Genomic DNA, 26,203 nt, shown 5'->3' on the forward strand with positions numbered 1-26,203 from the left:
ACCTACAGGGGAGTAACTAAATTATCTCTTTATAATTCTTTATTTAATTGCTGGGTGATTTCTGTCAATGAGAGGCCACACCAATCCACATGTGTCTGCTGCTTATTATCTGATTAAATAATCACAGTTCATGCTACCCATTTCCTTGGGGTGAACCCTTAAAGAAACAAGATTTGTGAATTTTCATCTTTTGTCAACACGCCAACATATGCTGCCAGTATCTTTCTTCATTGGCTTAATTAGTATTGTTCTGCTTTATTGGTCCCTTGAAGGAATGGGCACTTACTATAGTGTATGTGATAGTTGCATCTGTTGGTTAACTTTAGTTACACATCAAGTTTTGCAATATATATGATAAAAGTTTTTGAATAATTTTGATTATGGCAATCTTGGGGGCAGCTGAAGTAATTTACCAGGCAACCAGAACAGTCTACTTGGCAACTAGATTTTCAAAGCTGGTTGCTCAGGGACAACCATAGATTTTCAGATTTTTTCTTCTCCTATTGAGAGTCATTATATTTTGTCATAACAATGATTTGACATTGTGGTTTAACACCAAAAAAGGCCCCATAGCAACATCAGTGATTGCTGCTGTTATGTTATAAATTGACTGCTCCAGTAGCGTAAGTAGTTAGAATGTATCCCTTTGGTACTGAGTCATACCAAAGACTTATAAAAATGGTATTAGCAGCTGCCTTGCTTGGCACTCAGCGTTAAGAGGCTAGTGTTAGGACTGGTCTGCCTGGTGTCAGGATAATGTGATTGGGTGGGACATCATGCTGCATGTCTGCGGCATGATGCCCCAGTGGTAAACCTCACTATAAACTGCCACACTGCAGACATCATAGCAATATGACTACTTGTGTTAATTCTACTTTAAAAATAAAAAATTAAAAACACAAAAGCTCACAGATTTATAAATCCTTTTGAATTATACAATATATCGTACGTGCATGCTTATAAGTGAAGTCCAACTGCAAATTATACTGGCAGATCTGGGTCTGTGAAGTTTGTGAGGAGTAATCAGTGGAACAAACAAACAACATAGACTCTAATCAGCTGGTGCATTATGTGATGGCAGATCAGGGTCTGTATTGTTTGCAGTTGGACATGACTTGTAAGTATGCATATACAGTGCAACAGCAACTCATTATATATAATCAACTTATTTAATAAATTTCATATCATATGCCTCGGAAGTGGGAGGTTGTGGGTTCCAACCCTGGCCAAGTCATACCAAAGACTTACAAAAATGGTACTAAAAGCTGCCTTGCTAGGCGCTTAGCTTTAAGAGGTGTGTTACGACTGGTCGGCCTGGTGTCAGGATAATGTGACTGGGTGGGACATCATGCTACATGTCTGTGGCATATTGTCCCAGTGCTAGACATCACTGTAACCTGCCACACTGCAGACATCATAGCAATATGACTGAAAAATTGTTAAAGCTATGTTAAAAATCCTAAACACACACACACACACTCATATCATATGGATACTGATGTGTGTGTGTGTGTGTCAAATATGCCAAGGTTGAGGACATTAAGAAACATCAACAATATTTAAACTGCTACTTGTTCAGAAGGACAACATAGAACTATGATATCATTATTGTTTCATGTTGTATGTTAAGGAAAAACAATGTCAAGATGGCTGGACAAGTTGATTTTTAACTCACATCTGCTAGGCAGCAATTTTGAGCAGCTTTCATAACATCTGCCCTTAGTGGTGGTGGCTGAGGGTGCTAACTTTGTACATAAATTTACATTAGTTGTACATCCATTGTTATGCCTTTGCATTTTGTGTTGCCCAGGTGTTTACACTCTGTAAATACTGTTACAGTTAATCATGGAACTAGATGAGAGGATGCATCTTGATGAATGCTACACCCTGATCTTGAAAAAAGTCACTGTGACCCATATTTCATGCTTCATTGACTTTTGATAAATTTTATGTTTTAAGTTTAGTTCTCAGGCTCTGTTCATGCAGGAATCGGCATTCTAGATGATTGCATACATCTCTATTACTATTACATCCTGCAACAAAAAAAGGTCATGGTGATATACAATTCATATTTTACTGACTTTGGTTAAGCTTTTGAAATTGGTTCATAACCCGATCAGTTTGAGTACATGTATGCATACTGTTAAATCAGGATTCAAGAAACTTGGTGAAGGGATGCATGTTGATGAATACTACACCACTTTCACAAAAGTATGTCACTGTGACCCATACTTCACTTACTTGGGTTCATTTTCAAGCATTGTTCATGCCAGAATCATCAGATTTGATGTTTGTGTGCATCTCTGCTGTACCACACTCATAAAACAGTGTGACATACATTTCTAATTTTGCAGGCTTATGTGAAACTTTTACATTTAGTTCTTGGCCTCTTTGTTTTTATCTATTATTACTCTGCCCTTATCTTCATACAGGTTAACAATGTCCATATTTTACATTTTACTGACTTCAGAATTGATGATGATATGCATCTATGTTAGTATCACATGTTTACAACAAAAGAGTCTCATCATGACCTATATTTCATCTTGTACTTGCTTTGGTTAAGTTTTGCATTTAGCTCATTACCAGCATACTGTCTCACCAAAAGTCTTGAAATGTGGTTCGTGGATGTACACTGATAATTGTGAATTGAGTTTCAGATAATCTAGAAACAGTGACACCACCATTAATGTTCTTGATCTTGACCTGCATATTATAACTATTGTCAGAAAGTTTGTGTTGAATGGTCAGTTTGGTGTAAGATGCAAAACATCATAAGATCATCAGATATCACAATTTTCAATAGCATAGACAGTAGTGTGTCATTTTTTGCCTTGATAATTTTAATATTTTCATTTTGTTCTTGTGCCATTCATTGCTTAGATATCTGGGCCATTGGTTGTATATTTGCGGAGCTGTTAACATCGGAACCAATCTTTCATTGTCGTCAGGAAGATATTAAGACCAGTAATCCCTATCACCATGACCAGCTGGATAGAATTTTCACAGTCATGGGCTTTCCACAAGGTATACCTACTTTCAGATGAATTCTTGCGGTCAAAAATGGGGATGCTTAATATGAATATTATATTATGAATATTATATCAGAATTACATGCATTACTGTCTTTTAGAGATCGACATGAAAGATGTGGCAATGCTATAGTAATAAGTATCTAGAATCTTGCATTAGTAACTGGCCAGTAAACTTTTATCAGGTGTATTTTGCCAAATTATAAACATGTTTCAATCACTTGGCCTGCTTCATCCAATTTTGTACCAAACAAGCATAACACGTTCATTGTTTCCAGTAAAAATGAAAAGACAGTGTGAAGTTTAGTAATTATGAAACTGTCATTTTATTTGAAGCTGTTGCTTATATTTTGATTAAGACAACTATAGCTCGAGTTGTGATTCTGTATTTCACTTGATTGCAGTTAAACCTTTTGTAGAAAATGCCTCCATGTAAAGGATACAGCTACTAAAAATTGAATTTCATGATGTTTCTTAATTTCAATTTAACATTTAATCTCTGTATGAAGGGCATGTCTCAATAAATTAAGGAAAAAAAATTAAACCAGTTTGTTACTGTTCCATTAGTATTAAAACAACTGGAGCACAAAATTTTGACTAATTTTCAGATTTCACAATTTTGATCATTTATTGCTTTGCTCTGAGAGGGGTTAGAATAATTTGTTAAAAAAATTTCTATTTGTATCTCTGCATACATGCCTAGTTTCAAAGCAAGTATGAGTTCAATTTTTTGTAGTTTTTAGACAGTGTTCATTTGTTATGGTCAGACAATTTTGTGACTACAGGGACTAGAGTGCCCATCATAGACAGGTTTCATTGACTGTTTTTTTTTTTCTCATGTAGAAAAAGACTGGGAGGATATAAGAAAGATGCCAGAGCATAATACCTTAATGAAAGATTTTAAAAGATCCAGGTGGGTATTTTGTTGCCATTAAGAGCAATAGAATAATATTAAGGTATGGAGTATCTAATCAATAAGTCACAACTTCATATAGATACAAATGTGTTGAATTTGGCAAGTTAGGTCTTAAGTATAAATCTGTGATATTTACAATAATTGTCTTTTATTGTGATGCTTGGTAATCTGATTTCATTTGGTATCAAGTACAGTGAAGATAATTTATATGGACAGGGAAGGTATCAGTGGCATTGGTAAAAAAAAATTAAATACAAGTTTGTTAATTGTTTTTAAGATTTGTTGTCCTGTTTGAGAGAATATGTATATCAATTCTTGAAATATTGCTAAATATTTGAATACCTTTATACTTTAAATATTTATACAATTTCTTATATACTAGTAATTCTTTATGGTTTCTGTATACATAAGCCTTTGCTGAACTGTCGTTCCTGTTGGCTCACTCTGATCCCATAATGGAGTTCAGAGATTTGTTATATTTTGTTGCTGAGTGCCATCTACTGCTGTCTGTCGGCCAAGCTTATAAAGTCATACCCTCTGTAGAGACGGAAGATGAGGATGAATAACTCTTTTCTTCTGTTTACTGCAGTTTACAAAGACCTGTATGACAAAGTCTGAAACCTATGGGAATTTCAAGGCCTTCTTTTGGGAGATTGAGTTGACACCATCCATCTGCTACTGCTGGTATCACACCAACTTGGACACATACATTGGACACATACAATGCATTCATTCTAAGCTTAGATAAGGACATTGCAGTGGTTAACATGACAATATCACTGTACTTCAAGATTGACGTGTTTTTAAAATGATATCCAGATGTGGAAAATCTATGCTACTTCATCAGTGCTTGACTTTGCATCCTTAACAACGTTTCATATGGCTGAAAAACCATGAAATGAACACACATGGGAGTCGGCTGGTTATAGTGAATAAAAGGACAGCACATCACTCTGTGACCAACACCCTGACAGAAAAATGTAATTTAGTGAGACAAGATGCTTTCTAACTTAGTCATCACTTGAAGCTCATTACTCATTGGCTCCATGACCATGCATTTTGGTTTGTCACTGCATTTTGGTGGTCATCGCAAGGATGTGTGGAAGCAGGCAGTGCTGCCTCATCAGCTACTCTTATCCCATCCTCCAAGATTTGGCAAACATCACTCTCAGCCACAAGAGAGGTAATCATAAACAGAAGGAGAGAAGGCAGAGTCCAGCTCGACATAAGCAGTTCAGTCCAAAGGTAGACTTAAGACATTAATTGGCCCCCTTTGTTTCAGAGGCATTATAATGAAGGGACAGGAAAGCAAGTTTCTTCTTGAAATACATTACCCAATCATGATACCTTTGGAGAACTACTTCTACTTTACAAACCCAGCCCTCCCAGATAAAACTTATAGCTAAAGGAGGCTAAAAGTTATCTGCCCACAAAACCCCTGAATATTTCAGTTACTACTTCTTCTTGTGCTAAGAAGAACTCTCTCACCATGAGAGACTTTGCATTGTCTCTAACTTCTAAGGAAAGTATACTCCTTCTAAATTTCCAACTTTTTTCTTTCCTATGCTGACAAAGTTCTGTCTTTACATTTTTTGTCTTAAAAGTACTTGCTTGGGCAGCCTTTGCAAGTTCATGATAAGTTCTGGCTATAAGTATTTACTGGATATCATACGGTTTATCCTTCAACAATCCAAACCATTTTTGTGTTCTGATTGAGTCATCGAATGTTCCTTTTAGATTTATTGTGTGGATTAACCATTCTTCTTCAGGCTGTATACATTTAATTTTAAAGTTTCTGCCAAATTTGAGTAATTTTATCATCCTTAGGGACTTTGGGCTTTTGATGTCATATCACACTATGCTATCACTGACCTCTGCAAGGACATTATAATTTAGGGTGACTTTGACTTTTTTGCTTGTTCTGTTTGTAATAGAGTTGTTTGTAGCAAGTTTTTAACATGCAGATTGCTAATTTATGCTTTGTTTTTCCCATTTTGTGTAGTTTATGTGTAACAGTCAATTAAATACTTAAAATGCACAAGTTCAAAGCAACGTTTATAAGTTTAAATTGCGACACTCACTTTTTTGCTTCCTTCATTGTAATGGGGAATATATTTATATTCATGAGTTAGTACCTTGGTGAATTACTAATTTATTTTTTGGTTTCTTGTCTTGTGTAGTTTCGGTAGAATATTATTTAAATGCTTTATATGCAACTTAAGAGCATGGAAGCCTACCATGATTCTTGCTTTGTTTATACTAAGTATACACAATCTTTGATATGCCGCATCTGTAATATGTGGTCATAGGAAGTCTGGGCTACTGTATTAGCTAGTTAGTCACATTCTGATTTGCTAATCTATGCTTTGTTTTTTTGTGTTGTTTAAGGAGAAATGTTTACTAATGCATTAAATGCATGTTCAAAGCAATAGTCCATTTGGCATTGAAGGGAGGGAAAAATGGCATAAGTAGAGGAAGACAACATTTGGTTTATTTTGGCAATACTGACTCTTTGGGGAGTAATCCCCACTTTTAGGGAGTCCATTGGGCATAAGTTCCCTCCCATGCCCGAGCATGGCCTTCAGCCCTATAAGTCAGGGCACATGGTGTTATCGGATCAATTAGATCCACCTCTTTATAACACTGCACAGTTAAAGCCATCACCAGCTGTCCAGCCATCACCGACCATCCAGCACGGGTGACCTTTTGAGAAGACCGCCTGCCAAGTAGTTCATTACTTGCATTTCTGACTCTTGGGGAAGTGTTTCCCAGTTTTAGGCTGCCCACTGAGTGTAAGTCCCCATGCATGTCCGAGCAGAGTCTCCGGGGGTATAAGCCATTGGGGTTTGTATTGGATCTAATGCATAATAAAACCATGTCATTGCTGGCTGTCCAGTCATCACCGGCCATCCAGCTGTCACAGGCCATCTAGCCATTCCATCATATTGACCTCTCTTCAGTTCAGTTTGATGGGTTTGGTGGTTCTCTAGACACAACTTGGCTTTGTAGCCCAAAATAAGTTAGTGTTTGTCTTTATCCAAAAAGTCATCACTTGCTCACTCTCTTCCATAGTTCGAGATAGCACACATGTAAGATCCATTTCATGTTGTCAAGCACTACTTAAAATGCACAGAGACAAGTTGTGGCATGTGCAAATACCACTTCCTTCTGGTGTGGATCCTTGTTTTGTGGTTGAAGTAGGTTGTACACTTGATGTTTAAACCAGATCAGAGTCACCTCTTGTGAATTACTGCTCAGAAGCTATGAGTCATCTCTGTGACTCTCGCATTGGAATGCAACGTTGTGATCTGAGTTGTAATAGAAGTTGTTGGCTGACATGCAGAAACAACCTTCTTGAGGCTTCATCTATTTTATTTAGCACTGTAGAGGCAAACCTTGAATCTGGTTGGTTTAGTAGCGGCAGTACAGATGGCCACCAGACCCATCTAGATCAATCAACACAGCCTGTTGGTTTCACTGAATTCACTGGTGAAATTTGTAGGTAAGAAGATTTCAGTGTTCATCTTCTTAACCATTTGTTATGGTCACAGGTCAAGTGACACCAGGCTGTGATGCTTATGTAATTAGCAGAATGGGTTATATTGTTCACATGGAGAATCCAGTTATTCTTCCCTAGAAGAATAGCCGATTTAGAGGTTGGATGCTCAATGTCCCCTCATCCTATTACTTATTTCTCCTAACTTAATGTGATTGGGGAATATATTTGAAGGAGAAAGAAAATTTTAAAGTAAATTATGTTTCTCATATAATACTTCTTTTCCAATTACATTACTTAAAAACCCTCTCAACCACCCTGCTATGCAATTATACTCATTAGTATCTCTCTCAGCTTCTCGTGGGTCGGTGGTTCTTTCTGGGGTTTTACCGGGTTCTTCCTCCACCATTAATACTGGCCGCCATGTATAGCCTATCGCGTGCTGAAAAATGGCATTAAACCCCACAACAACAGCAACAACAACAAATCTCTCTCAGCTAAAATCTAGCAACACCTGGTGGTGCCAAGAGAGGAAATTGGCAAGAGTTATTGCCCTTTGTCTATTGAAATTGAGAAAAACAATTTTTATCTTTTAGTAGGGCTGGATTCATGAGGGAGTGAGCTAATATTCCTAACATAATGTGTTTGGGTAAGTATTCTTGGAGAAACATAATTTAAAACTTTGCTTTTCTCATACCAAATAACACAGCAACAGCTACTGTCACTTCTGCTACGGAAAAGCTAGCTTCTCTACAAACAGGAACAAAATTAAAATAATTTTGATCTGCACTGTACATAGATCGTTATAATAATGTTTTTATCTACTATAAAGGGAGATGTAAAAAAAAGTGCAGTGAAAATTATAGGAGTGCTGAAGGATGCAAGGTTAGAAATGCCAGAAGCCTCTGTTAAACAGTCCCAAAAGTACTCATTACACAATAAACTTATTCCCAGTTATAGGGGTGCAATCAATCAAATTTTATTATTGGAATCATACCTGCATTGTGTATATGCTATGCAGGCCTAAAGGCTAGGCATCTACACACATCATGGAGGTGCTAAACAGGTCTAAAACCTAGATATCTTAATACACCATTGTATTGGTAAACATGCCTAAAAGCTAGATATCTCAATACACCATTGTATTGGTAAACAGGTCTAAAAGCTAGATATCTCAATACACCATTGTATTGGTAAACAGGTCTAAAACCTAGATATCTCAATACACCATTATATTGGTAAACAGGCCTAACACCTAGATATCTCAATACACCATTGTATTGGTAAACAGGCCTTACACCTAGATATCTCAATACACCATTGTATTGGTAAACAGGTCTAAAAGCTAGATATCTCAATACACCATTGTATTGGTAAACAGGCCTTACACCTAGATATCTCAATACACCATTGTATTGGTAAACAGGCCTAAAAGCTAGATATCTCAATACACCATTGTACTGGTAAACAGGACTAAAAGCTAGATATCTCAATACACCATTGTATTGGTAAACAGGCCTAAAAGCTAGGTATCTATACATATTATGTGTATGCTAAAATGGTCTGAAACCAAGTTATCTCAACACATTGTGGAAGTGCTAAACAATTCTAAGTGAGACTTTTGTCTTACGGACTTTTATAGAATCTTCTAGTGCATCTCAGTTTTGGCCAAGAGCACCAGTTGCCAATATGTGACAATGTATATTAGCATATTTAGAATTTGAAAGGAAGGAGACAGGTAAAATTATCTCCATCAAAATGTGTCAAGGTTCTAGTCAATGAAATCATAAAATTGGTTGTTAAGATTACATATGAAGAAAGTAGACATTTAATTATTCCTCTGTATTACAATTGACAGATTATCTTTTTCAGTTATGTCAGCTGTAACCTTACAAAATATATGGAGAAACATCGGGTGAAACCAGACAGCAAAGCATTCCATTTGGTGAGTTGGCAAATGTTTGCAGAAATTATTCTTATGCAAGTCTTGTTTTGTTAGCAGTGGAAGTATTAATTTGAAAAATATTGTATAATTCCTTTCAGGTGCCATAATCATATGATCATTTTAAATTTTACTGTGATATTTTGGAAATACTGGTGAAATATATCTATGTATTTTTTTCTTCTTCTTGCTAATTATTTTATGCTTAAAGATATTGGGATTGGGCAAAAGTATGTTTGAGTTCTTGTTACGATTTTCACAATAAGTGGGAAATAGATTTTAAACTGAGAGCAGATTGTACTAGTTGAAAGAGAATAAGTTTCATTAATATGGAGGATCAAGAAGCGAGCCAATTACTCATATTCTTCCTGCTGGTAATTAAGATGTTCAGAGATTCCTTGCCAGGCAAAATAAAATCCTGTCTGTTTTCAGGGCTGCATATTCTCTATACAATTCTTGCTTATTTCTTTACAGTTGCTCTACCAGAGCAAATAAGCATCCATCATTGATATTTAGACATTGTGGATGTGAAAGTCGTTTACTTGTTTTGGAAATAGAGGTGGAGGGGACAAGTACAATTTTTCATTGCTTCTCATTTCCAAAACTTTGCTTTACTACACTTTTATATTTTGAAAATGAAGCTAATAACTTTATACAGACTATTTCAAATTAAAATTGTTTTCATCAAGATTTCTCAGTTAAATGTGCTAAAATATGTTCAGAGTCTAATTAAATATGTGCATTGTTTTGTTTGCTAAAATATAGTTGTCCAAGTATGTCTTTTACTTGTTAAAAGTTTAAGTTATGGAAATCGTATTTGGAACAAACCTGACACCATTCCCACTATTACTAATATACTTAACATATTTTATGTCGATATTCTGTATTCTTTGCAGTTACAAAAACTGTTGACAATGGATCCAACCAAAAGAGTGACATCAGAACAGGCCATGAACGATCCATATTTTCAGGAAGATCCAAAGCCCTCAGCCGAGTAAGTGTCAGTAATAATAATAATAATAATGTTCAACCTTGATAGCTTAGACATTTAAAATCCAAGTATTTTCTGTCATTCATTTGCTTCCTTCATCTTGATGTAAAGCTTTTGCATTATTGCAGAATTAAAAACCCAAAACCTGAAAGAAATATTTTGGCCCATAACATTTTTATCAAGGTTATGTTGTAATAATAATAATAATGGTAATAATAATAACAAAGTCCTCATGTACAGAAGTAGCTCAGCCACTCCAGGGAAGTGAATCAAATGGCATTTCAAGAGTTGTGAGGTTTATTTTTTATTTGAAGTTCATTAGACCCAAAAGAAGCTGACTGTTTTAAGACAGCTTGTTGTACATTTATAATAATGTAGATTAAGCCTATATTTATGTGGTAGTTTCATTAAAGATTATTCCAATGTTGCTAAATATGTTATTGTAAAGATGTATTGGATGGTATTTTTAAAAGGTCCTGAATAGTCTGTGCACATAAATTATTTTCATTTTAAAATCTCATAAAATTTCAAGTTTTAATGTGGATGGATTATACCATGTTGCCTTTTTAGTCTTTCAAGATGGATAAGTTACAGAAAAAAATATTAAATCCATATTTAAGTTATTTGAAAAAATTGTGATATTAAAGAAGCTGTCATTAGCATAATTACGAATCATATTACACATTTATTAAGAAATGCAAGATTTAAACGTTTTCTGCCCATGACAGACCTCATGGCATACTGCTTGATAAAATGGATGAGCATAATTATTATTAATAAGGGACTTGGCTTGCAAACAAAATGTAAAGCAAAAATCTCAGTCATGAACAGCACAGTTACCTCACTCATTCTTAATGCCGTCTGCATGAAATTCATTCATTGGAGTGATATATACTTGTGCAATGTAGATTTTCAGTGTGGTGCAGGGTTAATATATATATATATATATATATATATATATATATATATATATATATATATATATATATATATTAAACTGACTACACTAATTATGGATTAGTTCATGCTTTTTTGCATAGATATTTACATTTTAAAGAACCAGTGTGTGCCACTAGACTTGTGTTTACCCGTAAATTACTGTTTTGCAGTGTGTTTGAAGGTTATCCAATTCCATACCCCAAGCGTGAATTTCTCACAGATGAAGAGGAAGATAAAGCAGATACTAATGCCAGTAAGGTGAGTATTTCTGTGAAGTCACTATTTCATTGTTTGACTTTGATCATGGGTTGGTGCATTTCCCGCAGTTTTTGTCCTGTGTTCCTTGAATCTTGACCCTGCACTTTTTCATCATAATAGAAATTGAAAAGTACACCTTCAGCTTGTCTTTAGTGGATGACCGTCAGTGTCTTTTGTTGTCACTAGCAAAGGCCAAAGTCATGAAAGGTGATAAAAACTGTAAGATGTCTAAGAATATCTCTTTTAAAACAATATATCTCGCAATGAAAACGTTCAGTTTGTGCTAGTCACCCGAGTTGCAATGTAAAGTGTTTGATGGAAACTAGAGTGGCCTATGTTTGAGACTAAAGTAATCCCAACAACAAAGAAGATTTGGCTTGTTCACTTCGTAAGGAAAGTATTTTGGAAAGCATAGGTGTTGTAATAAATGCAGGTAGATAATGAGTGTGCACTACAGTTAAATGGGAGCAAGGTCCAGAACAGAACATTCCATGGTGCAGTTCATTTCATATTAACAAGATGTTCAGCAGACTACAGCATTCAATGCGGTAAAACTGACCAAACAAACAAGATTTTCTCATTTTTATAGCACTATTAGTGCATTATGTGTATTATTATTTCTTTGTTCCTTTGAAATGTTTTGTTTCCCTCCATATTTTGATGGGTTGAGGACACAGTGCTCCTTCCCTATAGATTCTTTGTATAACACTGCTATGTTTTTTATGGGGTACCAATTTTTCTTTATATCATGGTTAATACAGACCACAAATTTATATACCTAATGAATAATTATCCTTCCTTGCAAGAAAGAGATTTCTTTCCCAATTTGCTATTAAGGAAATGTTTTAGCCAGAGTTAAAACTGCAATGAAACTGCACAATATTCCAGACTGTCTTGTGATAAATTGGGATCAGACTGGATGCCACCTTGTGCCATGTGGGAAATGAACAATGTAAACAAATGTCAATTTCTGTACTTGGTAACAAGAGGCAGATTACAATTTTACCCACAATAACAAAATCCATTACTCTCCTGCCCTCTCAGCTTATTTAATGCTGGGTAGACTAATAGATGCCTACCTAACGGTGTAGTTTTTCCTGACCATTGGGATGTGACTCAGAGAGATTCACAAAGGAGTAATGAAGAATCTGTAATTCATTATGTCGATAATCATTCCAAATATGAACCAAACACATGACCAACAGTAGGCAGTGGCAATATTTTTGATGTATTTAGAGCCCATCTTACTGCGAAAATCTAAATAAGCTAAATTGAAAGACAGTGTTTGAGCCTGGCTTATGTACCAACCAACATCACTCACTAGACTTGACAGTCAATAAAGATTGCAAAGAAGAATTAAAGTCACACTTCTACAACTGGTGTACTAAACAGGTCATGAAGGCCATTAAGGAAGATGTTACTGCTGATGACAAGTGCTCTTTATTAGTGAACTTTGCAGTCTCATTAGTCATACCAATTCAAGATGAATAGGTAATTTCAGTTCACGATACAATGAGTGAAATGTCAGACCTAATTATCAGTGGTTTTGAGAAAGCTTGACTTTACTAATTTGGTAATTTCTGGATTATTTTCTGACAAGCATTTGTGTGTACCAGAAGACTTGATTGTGATGATAAAGAGTTTTTGTCCAAACATCAGTGTTGAAAATGGACAAAAGAAAAGGGTTGAAGGTTTTAAATCTAAAACTGTGTATATGCACCTCTACAGATTATATAATAAGAATGATAACCAAAAATTTTATCTTAATGTTTCACTCATCCCTGTTGTGCAAGTGACCACATTTTAGGACTTAGTTTTGGCTGTTCACTAATTTCCCTGTTGCATATTAGATATCGCAGGAGTAAAAATGTCAAAAAAGCCTGGATTAAACGTGACTTGAGGCAAACACATATTGGGGAGCAAACTGTTGGTCACCGGTTTTTAAATGGAATATAATGCCAGATGATATTTTATAAATCTACCTGTCTTTATAGACTTGGCAAAACAAATGGGAATGCACATGCCAAAAGCATGCTTTAGAATGTCAAACCTGTCATTGGAAAGTGGCATCCCTTACATAGAACAAATTGCAAAGATGAAGTGATGTTATGCTTCATGTGTAGAGGACACACATACTTAACCCATACACACTGTATATACTCACTTCTATATAAAGTCAAATTGCAAACAAAGATCCTTATCTACAATATCATAATGCACCTCCAGGTTAGGGTATTTGTTATTTGTTCTACTGATTACTCCTGACAAACTGCATAGACCCAGATCTGCTGGCATATTATGGGATGGCTGAGCTGAGTCTGTGCAGTTTGCATTTATTAGTGAGTATATACAGTACCTGATGCAGGGTGAACCTCAGCAGGAGTACATGCCTTGCCATTGTCCACTGATAGTAGAACAAAAATGATCCTCTGCAGTATGTGTTAGAATCTTTTATGTGAACTCGGTTAAAAGCTGAGACCGTTATTGATGATTTAACAGCTGAGGAAATCTTGGGCTTTTTGAAAGAATGCAGTTTATCTTTTAGAAAAGCAGTCTGATTATATAATTCAAGGATTTTATTGATTATGTTTCTCGTGATCTGTTCTTGGTATGCACCTGTAAAATATTTATGACAGTTTGCGTTTTGTCTGTTATCTTGTTGGGCTATACCTTGTTCTGACTATCATTAACCCAGATATCCAATTATCCGGGCACCTTATTTGTAATAATTTGTAATCATTTTAAATTGTACATACATTTCTGGACTCATATTGGTTTGTTCCAAGCTGATGGCAAAAAAAAAATCAAGTTGGAAACAGAACAGGAGATTGCTTTACCCATAGTAAAAACATTGAGTGACTTTATAGATGACAATCTATCCTTGAAACACAAATTATAACCTCATCTATGTTTGGCCTTCCTATCTCTTTTTTTATCTTCCAACTCGCTGGGAGGAAAAGAGGCTGGAATGTAACCAGATCTGAAGATTATTTTTTTCCAGAGCGATCACTGTATTCTTGCCACATTGTTGTTTTATTTAAACTATTTCTAGTCATGAACTGTTATGCATAGACAATGAAAATAATTATATTTTCATTAATAATTCATTAAAATCAGATTGCTTTCTTTCCTATGTAGAGGCCATCACATCTTGCATGACTGAGTCCCATCATTTATGTTTACCATTGGCACTCTTGACACGGTAGGTGCACATGCATATCTAGGGGTATGGTACTCTTACATTAAAAGATAACTCAGTCAAAAACATGTGTCTAACATTGGTATATATCTTTGCAAATTGATCTCCAGGGTACTATCTCTACATGAATATTTATAAAAAAATAGCACCAGAACTGTAGCCATTATTCATTGTTTGAAATGAAAACACAAAACAATCATAAAAGTGTTCTTTTTTTGTAAGCTCCTCCAACTGGTTTTGAATGTGGTGGGTGCATCAGTTTATTTTTGTTTTGATGTACTAATTTCCAGAAATGATATTTGGGTAAAATTACATTAATTTTCTCCCAAATTTTATCAAGATAGCAAGAAAGATGATTAATATTTATTACCCCCAAAATTGGATAAACGACAGTATTTGGAATGGCTTGTGTTTCTAAAGTTTGTTAGCCATTTTATTTACATTTTTGGAACTTGCCTTTTGTCTGCTGTATATAGCCAGGAATGTGCTGACATGCCATTAAACACCTTACACATACATACTCTAGTCAACATTTCCTGTATTCTTAAGACTCTTCTTTCTGATTTAAGCAGCAACAGGGAGGTGGTGGAAATGATCAGTCCTCAGCCCATGGTCAGCCACCAACAAAGAGAGTGAGAGTAATGCCCCCTGCTACCACAGCAGGAACCTCTATGGTAACCAGTGAATACCAGGTACAAGCATTGGCTGATGTGTTCTTTTACATCAAGTATATACAATAAATGTTTTTAATTATTTACTGTAGTCATTGTCAACTGTACAGTTCTATATGAGTGAAGTGTAATGAAAATGATATCTGTTTCATATGCTACATTTGCTTGCAATATGGGTATCATAATTTTGTCCTGTCCTTCAATCCTGGAACGTTTATTAGCACAATTGTCCTGAAACTGCATCATGTAAACAAACAAAATTTGATATTCTTCTTTGTATGGATAAGTAGATGTAGTTGTTAGTGGACATTGTGATTTGGTATCTTCCATCCAGTCTGGAAAGCTGACTAGTGCAATGGCCACAAACCACATGCTGTTAACAACTGAAATTTGATGGCCAACTTTTTATGCTGGTGTAGATGGCCTGATTTTCATAGATTTTTTTGCATGCCTGTCATAAGATGGAGCATATTATGCAGTGATGTCCTTCCATCTGTTCTCTATTTTGTTTTTGCACATTAACACAAATCCTTTATCATATACCATTACAAAATTTAGTTGATGGCTTGCACATGGGTGAGGAAGAAGCATATCCATTGTAGAGTCAAAATGTCTAAGGTCAGTGTGACTGTAATGGATTTTTCACAATGATATTATTTCTGCATCACAGACCTGCACAGCATTTTGTGGATGGATTGTACATGGGGTAAGGAAGAAGCCTTTTGATGTTGTGATTAAAAGGTTGAAGGTCAGGGTCACTGTGACTAAAAGCCAAACAATGATTTCTGCACAGTAACATTAGTTCTGCATCAAGCAGCCATGATGGCTGAGTGGACGTTGGGCAGTGAAGGTGTGGGTTACAATCCTAACATCAGCTACGTTCAGGTTGACTCCTGTGCTGTGTCCTTGGGCAAGGTAATTCACTTCATTTGCCTCAGCAATAAATAATATATTTCTATCACTGTGCTATAAAAACCAAAAGAAAACCAAACATCACAAACATTGGAGGAAACTTTGTTTATGGCTTTAACTTGGTTAAATAAGAAGTAGGATCCTTTGTCTTTCATTGGGTGTTCCTCGGCTGTTGACACAAGTTTGTTATCTCTCTTTTCCAAAACTGCTAGGAAGACTGACATAAAACTTTACAAATTCATCCCAAGAGCTAAGTGGTTTGAAACAAAAATAGTATACCACTGACATCCAATGGGGCCATCATAGCAGCCATGTTGAAAATCTTTTTAATGCTATTACTCCGGAATGGTTAGTCATATTGACAGAGGATTTTTAATTAAAGACTTATGATGATGCACAGTAGGTGCCAGTCTGACATCCAAGTATGGCTGCTACAGTGGTCACCTTCAACATTTTCTTATCAGTAGTGCTCTTGAATAGGTGGTTGTATTGGTTTGGGTTTTTACTCAGACTTCTTTCGATATCTAGTTTGTCCTGAATGAAAATGGTGCCCTTTAGACATCCAACATAGCCATCTTGAAAACTTTGTTTGCTACTCTGCTGTTTGGATAGTCGAATTGACATGGATTTTCATTTACAGACTGATGAAATCTGGTTTGTCCAAAATGGTGCCTGTCAGACATGCCCTAAGATTTGGAAGAGCCACTTATGGTATTAGTTATATCTATATGATGTGACCATACAGCTGCCAGTCTCCCCCCTGGCAGGCTGGTCTAGCACAGCACTCATTGTCTTAATCTGATTCCATTTTTGGATATGGTTGGGCCAACTTTGCTTGCCTATCCAATTGCCAGGTTCCACACCATGCATGGTGATGGTACAGTGTTATCGCTGCCTTGAAGCATGTTTCTCAACACACAGAAGGCATACAAGAGGAAGACAACCCCACTGTTAAAATATTGGGACAAGCTAAAATTGCTGCTAGACTCTAATCTGACTATTTACAGATGAGTTTAGCATTATGGCTGTTGAAGTCACAATGTGAACAGATGCCAGTTTTGGTGGGTGGGTGGGAAAGCCCACTTGCTGCCTGTCTTCATGAAAGTCATTGATGAGTGGAAGGTTCAGGAGAAGGCACCTAGTATCATTCTTTTGGAAATGAAGGTCATTCTCCATTTTCTGCACTTGGAGAGATTGATACTTGGACAGTTTTCGACAACTTGGTGAAAGACTGCCTTTAGAAAGATAAGGGTCAATACCACTAGAACCTTGTGTAATGGTATGGGAGTTCCTTTGCTGGAACTCCCAGTACCAGATGTCTGCACAAGTCCAACTCATTTCTACAGGTTCAGCTTTCTAGTAATTTTGTGTTAAAGGAGAAGCCAGTGGTTTCTTGTGGAATGGTCATGCCATCTGTTTTTTGTTGAGTTTGCTCCCTCTGGGACCACACAGTGATAAATGTCTTTCCCAGTCTGTCTCCCCATTCCTGGATCTAGAAGCATCAATGCCCTGTCTCTCAGCAGTTCTGTTCTCACAGATAGTTCAGAAGGTGTGGATCTAGAATTGCAGGCTAGTTCTGACTGCTCCTTTCCAATGGAACAAATCCTTGGTTTTGTCTGAATATATGTCCCCATTTGTTTGTACCCCACATCAGATTAAAAAAACAAAAAGCATAAATGAGATAAAAAATGCACAGAACTTAGTTCATTTATTGATTTATAATTTCAAACTTGATTATGACAAGTGGGGGGGGGGCCTAACACATCTGTGTGTTTCATACCAAACAGAAGTTTTCAGTGTAAAAGATGACCCTGCTTGCTAGTCAGTTCCAGTTCCTGGACTTGTTCAGAAGGGGTGGATGCATGATTACACATGTATGTATAAAGAAGGTAAAATACTACATCATCTGCTTCTGATATTTACAATGACAAATCAAGCAAATTAAAAGGATGTCAGCTACAATTTGCCTTTCACGTGGATTTATCAAGCAGTATAATTTATATTTGTGCAAAGGGATATAACTCTTAACTCTCGACCTTATGGTAATTTAAGGAATTATCCAGCAGTTACTGAATAGAATGAACTACATCGCTCTGTTGTCTGAGGAAAATAAACTCACCCATAGTGTACACATTATGGTGCTATGGTAGTATGGAAACTCAATTAAGCATGAAACACTCAGATCATGACAGTGTTAGGGCCACCCTCACTACAGCCAGGTTAGAAGTTAGAAATCATGAATGAAATGCCTAAGGTCTGTGCATTTTTTTATACTGCAAAGACTTTTGTTATTTGTAGCGGCATAGGGGTGCAAACAAATGGGGATGTATGTTATTGGAATCGGTACAGGGTACAAACAAGTGGGGATGTATGTTATTGGAATCAGTACAGGGTACAAACAAATGGGGATGTATGTTATTGGAATTGGTACAGGGTACAAACAAATGGGGATGTATGTTATTGGAATCGGTACAGGGTACAAACAAATGGGGATGTATGTTATTGGAATCGGTACAGGGTACAAACAAATGGGGATGTATGTTATTGGAATCGGTACAGGGTACAAACAAATGGGGATTTATATACAATCTTCAGTATTCTGCTTGAATAAAGGAGGAAAGTTGATCCTTTTTTCAAGGGCTCATTCTTAAGGGTTGACGATGTCACAAGGGCTTAGCCCATAAGGGTTGATAATGGTACATTTTAACAGGTAATATATCAATTCCTCTCAATTTTCCTGTAAATGTGAGATTCCTTTTGTTGTTTTTGCTTAAGTCTAAGCTTGGAAACATCTGGTATTTGGGTGACTACCTAGTGTAGCAAAAGGGTGGTAATTTGTAAGCGTTACATCCATATGTGTGTGTGTGTGTGTGTGTGTGTGTGTATGTGTTTCACACATATTGAAAAACAAATTTTTCATCTTGTCAGGTTGTCAGGAGGATTAGATTCAGGCTCTTACTGAATTTTTCCTGGTTGTCTGCATGTCCATTAACAGTTTCATTTGCATACAATAAATTGACTTTTCCGCCATCCAGAGTTACCATACTTTGTGGATGGCTTGCACTTGAGGTAAGGAAGAACCTAGTCAGTTTTGGGCTCAAAAGCTCCAAGGTCAAGGTGACTATCTTTAAGAAGAAAAGTAGTTTCCATATAATAATTTCATATCTCCAACTTTTACATTTGCCAAACTATGGGTTTGGCATGCATTTTGGGCCAGAGAAGAACCAGATGAAAGTGTGAGATCAAAAGGTCAAAGGTCAAAATCTGAAAGATGAATTTTTTTTCCCCCCACACAATAACATTAGTTCCAAATCACATACCTGGACCAAAGTTTGTAGATGACTTGAACACAGGGTAAGGAAGAAGCCTGTTGATTTTAGGTTAAAAAGTTCAAAGATGAAGGTCACTGACCCAATGAAGAAAAATTGTTTCTGCCTACAAATTTGAAATCTACAAGAGAATGATATTTAAGAAAAGCTGGGCATACACTGTGTATAATGTGCCATTTGCAGTACTCTTGTTTATTGATTGATAAATTATTTAAAAAAAGAAAAATGTGGCAGAAATGCCCAACTTAGCCTTGTTCCGATTGTCATATCGGTAGTATGAGAGTAGATAGATTTATTAACAGTTTTAATTCAAGAGTTGATAGTGAGCCAGTGTAATAGATACAGTTCAATTGTGATATTCAAATGTTTCAAACTTTTCAAGTAATACTATGCCAGAAGTTGGTAGAACATAAAATTAGGACAAAAACTCAAGCACAGCTGATTCCAATTAATGGTGGGGACAGTGTTTCCAGTTTACACAGCTAATTGCAAGTACATGCTGGAACAGTGTTTCCAGTATACAAAGCGATTCCAATTACATGGTGAGAAATGGACAATGTAAACAAGTATCAATTTTTGTACTTTATCACAAGAGGCAGATTACACTTTTACCCACAATAAGAAAATCCATTACTCTCCTGCCCTCTCAGGTTATTTAATACTGGCTAGATTAATAGATGCCTACCTAAGGGTGTACTTTTTCCTGACCATTGGGATGTCACTCAGAGAGATTCACAAAGGAGTAATGAAGTGTTTCCTGTCTAAACAGCTTATTTCAATTATATGGTGGGAACAGTGTTTCCAGTTTACACAGCTAATTGCAAGTAAATGCTGAAACACTGTTTCCAAAATACACAGCTGATCCCAGTTTCATTGTGGGAACATTGTTTTCAGTACCTACAGCTGATTGCAAGTACACGGTGGGAACACAGTTTCCAGTTTACACAGCTAATTTCAAGTACATGGTGGGAACAGTGTTTCCAGTTCATACAGCTAATTTCAGGTACATGGTGGGAACAATGTTTCCATTATACACAGCTTGAAATGCATAATTTGTCTTGGAACTAGTGTGACCTGAGGCTCTTTGGATTGGTACTTAAAAATAGTTTGCCTTTGTTACCTTAAGGAGGTCAGCTTCATCAGCAACACTCACACAGTTGAGCTGCATCCTTCACTGTATATGTAGATAAAATCATTCTACAAGAAAAATTGACAGTGGGAAAAGCTGATACAAATCTACAAATACAAACAATTTTTCACAATCATTTTTGAGCATTGACAAAAATCATTTGAAGAGTAAATCATGCGAATCTTAACTAATTCAAAACAGGTGAATGCTGGCTATAAGGGGAAGGACACTAGTTCATATATTGTCTGTAGATAATCTGATCAGATTTTCATAGTATTAGAACAATGTATGAGATATTTAACTTCTTAAATGCTTACTTTTTATCCTGAAAACTATTATTCCCAATTGCCCTAAATTTCTAAACAACCAGCATGTTAAAAAGTTTCTGGTCCTCTGTTTTCACTCTTCATCAGCTTGTAACATTTTGAGCTATCCACAAGGACCAGCTACTTCAAAGCACTTGACATAGATATATTGTATTGTTTACAGCACTTCTCAAAAGACTGGGATTTTCATATGTTGTATATAAATTAATTTTTGGCCATGTTGATGACATTGGACATTAGTAGGCGATGTTTGCTGCTGTGATTACTGTCAAAATTTATAGTTAATGGTAGTACAATTTGCAAGAAACAAAATGCATTTGTATATGTTATCATGAAGAAAAGCAATGCAAAACCAATAAATGTTGCTATATGATGGAAATGGTAACAGCCAGTGAATCATACAAATTAAATTTATTTGAAAATGTCTTTGTTCAATAACTTAACATCTAGTAAATTAGTCCATTATTTATTTTTGTAGGAAAGAAATCGTCGTTAGTCAACTGTTGTTAATTATTCTGAAATCTTTTGTTGATATGTTTTTCATTGATATGCAAATGCTTATAAAGAACAAATGGTTGTTCACTAAGCTTGCAGGTACAATTTAATATCTGATATTCCAGATAGAACCTTGCTGGTGCCAGGTACAGTGGCTGGTACTCTGGGTTCCCATGACCTCCTGATTTTTAAGGAGGTCCTGGTAAACCATCTTTAATTTGAATTAATGAAAATATCCTGGAAACCTCCTTGAAAATTACTCTTTGTCATAAAATGTCCTGGAATTGATATTAAAAAGCTAAACAAAAAATCTTACTAGAGAAAATAATTTATTTTTCTACAGCAACTTTGCAGTGAACGGTTTTGCAACAATTGTCATATTACATTGATAGCTGTGGTTGAGTTTGGTAACTCTGAGATTATTGCACATGTGCCTTCAACTGCAGTATTGTGTCTTTAATTAAAGTATCAGACTTTAAAAATTTCTCCTGAAATCTGGAAAATAAAAATCATTTTGGTGCAGGAACTCTGGGTACTGAAGCATTCCTGTCATCCTTTTGACTTCCAGAAGCGGAAACATCAGTTGGTTCCTGGCAATCACTAATTTTACAAATAATATCCTCGATTGTTGGTATAACAGGTGTGACAGTATCACAATCAGAATTAATATAATCCAAGAAATCAAAATCCTCATTACCAGACCCAAGTAGGTGTATGCATTATGCACCACCGCCAGTGGAATGTTAGCATCAGCATGATCACTGTAATTGGTAATGACAGCTAATTGTTGACTAAACCTTGCCTAAAACACTTGGCAACAAACATCATGCCATGCATGATAAATCACAATACCGTTATTTCACACTTAATTTCCAGTAATATCCTGATTCTATTCCTCATATTATTTGTAGTTTTGTGTCTAAAAAGACATTTTTTTCTTTTCCTGATGCACACATTTTCAGCCATTTTTAATAACATTGACAAATGAGCATGAGAGAAATTTACTTCAAGCTGTGCTCATTTAGTCTACATATAGATAAAGAGCATTAGCTACAGGATATTTCTAAATTATTTAGTCAAAAAAGTACAAAGAAAAACATTTATTTTCTTCCTTTAATTGCACAGAACCAGCAACCAGTGATTCTAAAGTAACACATTTGAATCAGGTGTGATTATCGCACCATTGTTACTTGGTGCCTTTGATAGGCTTTTGGTATTAAGCAAGTATGAATGATTTGTGATTATCAGGAATTTGATACGCTGTGCCTTTGTTGTTATACATTTTTTATTTGAATGATGACCATTGTTTATCTGGCATTGATACATCAGGTAATAAAAAATGTTATTATTGAGCTTGTTTTCTCAGGCCCATCCAGTTTTATAGGCATAATATTTGTAGACAAATCAAACATTATAACCAATTAATTAACAAAAAAAAGGTTATAACAAAGCCTTTGGAATACATAATAGATTGGAATTGGCAGGAGAAATGAACTCAAGCATTTTAACCAGGAATATTGTATCCAAGAATGTAATAAACAGTCATCACTGTGTGTTTGTGTGTACAACTCTCTCTGTGAGTCTGTGCAGTTTGCAAGGATTAATCATAACAACCAACATAGACCCTGATTTACCAGCACATCATGCAATTGCAGATCAGGGTCAATATTGTTTGCAGTTGGACTCAATTTATAAGCAAGTATTTATGGCATATATATTTACTATTTTGGGATTTAAAGCTTGTTGGCATGATTGTACAAAAAAATCACTGTCATAGAGAAAATAGATTTGGTTAGCATGTGTACATGTATGTGTAAATCACTTTATTCAGTTTCATGCCACTGTACCAACTGCTCCATGAATTTTTTACTTTTTTCAACTCATTAGACTTCTTGTGCTGTAGTTGGCAGCACAAGTCCAAGTACCTGTCGTCTCAACAGATATCTCCCAATTGTTTGCTCTTTTTTTTCCCAGCATGGCTGCTTACATATGCAGAATTTTTTAAAATTTCATTTTCAGAGTTGTATAATTGCATTCCATCAAAGACAAATAGTATCTTCATCTATTTGACACAGATTGATCAGAGTCTGGAAGACACTAGCTTTTTCCTATTCAACTCAATTGGAATCTTCTGTCTGAATCTTCAATCTGTCAAAAACAGCTGTAAATATTCAGTCTCCTTTTCTTGCCATATCATTCACAGTCTGGAGTGGTAAGCATATGGCAGTAATGAAACAAGGAAGGCATATGCTTGACTTCTGGCAAAATAAATTTGTTTGGATGGTAAAAGTGGTTTGTAACAACTGGTCAGAGAGCTCGGTAAATTGTGTAGTACAGAGGGCAGCATGAAACATGAAATAGGTGATGATTGACATGTAAAACATTTTGCTTCCAGTTGGTGCTAAATGCAAGAGATAAAGCCCATGATAAACATGAAATACAGCATGGATACAACACAGATGTTGTGACATATTAGAGACAAATGTTTAGTTTATTAGTATTTAATAGTTTAGCACAGACTTAGTATTATAAAGAAGGGTTTTATCTGCCCAGGGCTTTGCCCTCACCACAGGGCTTTTACCACACCACAGTGCATAGGTTAAACATGCTATGATTTCTTTATCTTAGTGATTAATTTTAGTGTTGATTTTAGTTTTGTGCAATATTATAAACATACAATTTTGCTTATTTTTCTTATTATTCTATTATTTGAAAATTTGCATTTTCCCTTGCATTTTTTAAATTTCAGATTCTTTTGTCAGCTAATTTACTAAGATTAATTTAATTCCAACAAATATGAATATATAAGAATATTCCAGTTGCCTTAAATTGGATGATTCTTCTTGATAATGTATTTCCATATTAATAGGATGGAACCTATAAGATGGTTAGGATTCCCCATATGAATTTTGTAGATATTCACTGATCATAACAAATGTTTTATTAACAAGGTTTACAATTTCTCTAACAAGGTAAGATAATCTAATTTTAGAAGATATACTAGACTTAGTTCCCCTAGATCCTGTCCCCAAAACACACATCAGGGGCTTGCTCCCCTAAACCCCTAGCAGGGGACTTTTTTGCAGCTCACTTCTGCTACTTTTTCAACTTCTCATGCTGCACTCTATGTTTGTGAAACCTCTTGTTAGTGTCTCAATAAAATCTTTCACAGAGTTTAAAAACTAAAACTCTTAAGTTAATATTGTGTTGTTGTTGTACCCTGACATTGATGTGGAAGGGGCATACAATGTTACTCTTTTCCATCCATTTGTCCCTCACATCACATATCCTTCCACTCATCCATTTTCCTTTCCATTTCCCTTGTCTCTCTATCACAGTTTTGTTAAATATTTAATTTAGGTTATTTTTTCATGGACTTTGTGATGCCTCCTGGTGAGTGCCACACCTTCCACTAAAATAGTTCAGTGTGACCTGTATTTAACACTTCACTGACTTTGGTTAAGTTTTTGATTTATCTCATTTGTAAGCATACTCACTTATAAGTTGAATCTTACTGTAAATTGCCCAGACCCAACTCTATTGGCTCATTATTGTTGGCAGATCTGTGTCTATGTAGTTTTGATAGCAGTATTTAATAGAACAGACAGCATAGATCCTGATCTGTGTCTATGCAGTTTGATAGGAGTATTTCATAGAAAAGGCAGCATAGATCCTAATCTGTGTCTGCAGCTTGATAGGAGTTTTTCATAAAAAAGACAGCATATATATATATATATATATATATATATATATATATATATATATATATATATATATATATATATATCCAGTATAACTTGGTGGGGAAAGAACCCAGGAAAATCCTGGTAAGAACCACCAACTTGCAGGAGGCTACTGGCATCTTTCTCAAATAGCCATATTGGCCTAAACCAATTTAAGGACACGTACATGTAACATGTAAATAACTGAAGCTACATACTACTGGCAGTAATGAATATCTTTGAATTGTTTAGTGACATGTGTTTGTTAACAATTGGATATAGATCAGATGAGGACTACCTTTTTTATGTTTTGTTTGTGTTTCTAACAGATGTGACTGATACATGAATTTTAAAATGTGATCTATACTTGAATTCAAGGATTTTTCATATGTGTACAGTACTTAGTACATTATGGATTGTATGATACAATAATAAGTTGCCAATATACAAGTATATTTCAAACTAGTTTTGTCTTTATTTAATCAAAAGCACATATTTTTGCACCCACATGTATTATTCCCCCCATTCCCACTGTGTACATGCATAATTTTCTTTAGCTAACTGACTTGGTTGGTTATAACATGGTTCTTGCATAATGCAGTCAGGTTTTATGGAACCCAGCCATTGTGTTAATGCAGGGTCACATTGTATATACAGTAAGTTTGGAAGGGAATTCATTTACAGTCAAACCTGCATTTAATAACCACTCATGTACCCAGGTTAAAACTTTTTTGTTTGAATATGTTGTCTTTATATACAGGTGAAAGTCAACTGATATATGTATGAGATTTTTGGAACTAGGTCTTTATAGCCAGATGGTCCTTGTAGGCAGGTGGTGGTGTAGCA

At 35.5% G+C, this 26,203-nt stretch overlaps 1 protein-coding gene across 4 annotated transcripts in view; it reads left to right on the forward strand.

The window, feature by feature from the left end:
- LOC149773033 (cyclin-dependent kinase 8-like) overlaps positions 1-26,203 on the forward strand; it is an 85,499-nt gene that overhangs the window by 50,054 nt on the left and 9,242 nt on the right. For 2 of the 4 annotated variants that reach the window (XM_089946838.1, XM_089946840.1), the window contains exons 7-12: positions 2,884-3,027; positions 3,876-3,945; positions 9,317-9,389; positions 10,283-10,380; positions 11,487-11,574; positions 15,343-15,465. In XM_089946838.1, the coding sequence (XP_089802964.1) occupies positions 2,884-3,027; positions 3,876-3,945; positions 9,317-9,389; positions 10,283-10,380; positions 11,487-11,574; positions 15,343-15,465 (596 nt within the window). The remainder of the gene's footprint in view (positions 1-2,883; positions 3,028-3,875; positions 3,946-9,316; positions 9,390-10,282; positions 10,381-11,486; positions 11,575-15,342; positions 15,466-26,203) is intronic. The other 2 variants (XM_089946839.1, XM_089946841.1) reach the window with 1 other exon arrangement.

This window comes from Sinohyriopsis cumingii, unplaced genomic scaffold (assembly GCF_028554795.1).
Source record: "Sinohyriopsis cumingii isolate HCF-2022 unplaced genomic scaffold, ASM2855479v2 utg000913l, whole genome shotgun sequence".
In the NCBI taxonomy this organism is placed as follows: domain Eukaryota; kingdom Metazoa; phylum Mollusca; class Bivalvia; order Unionida; family Unionidae; genus Sinohyriopsis; species Sinohyriopsis cumingii.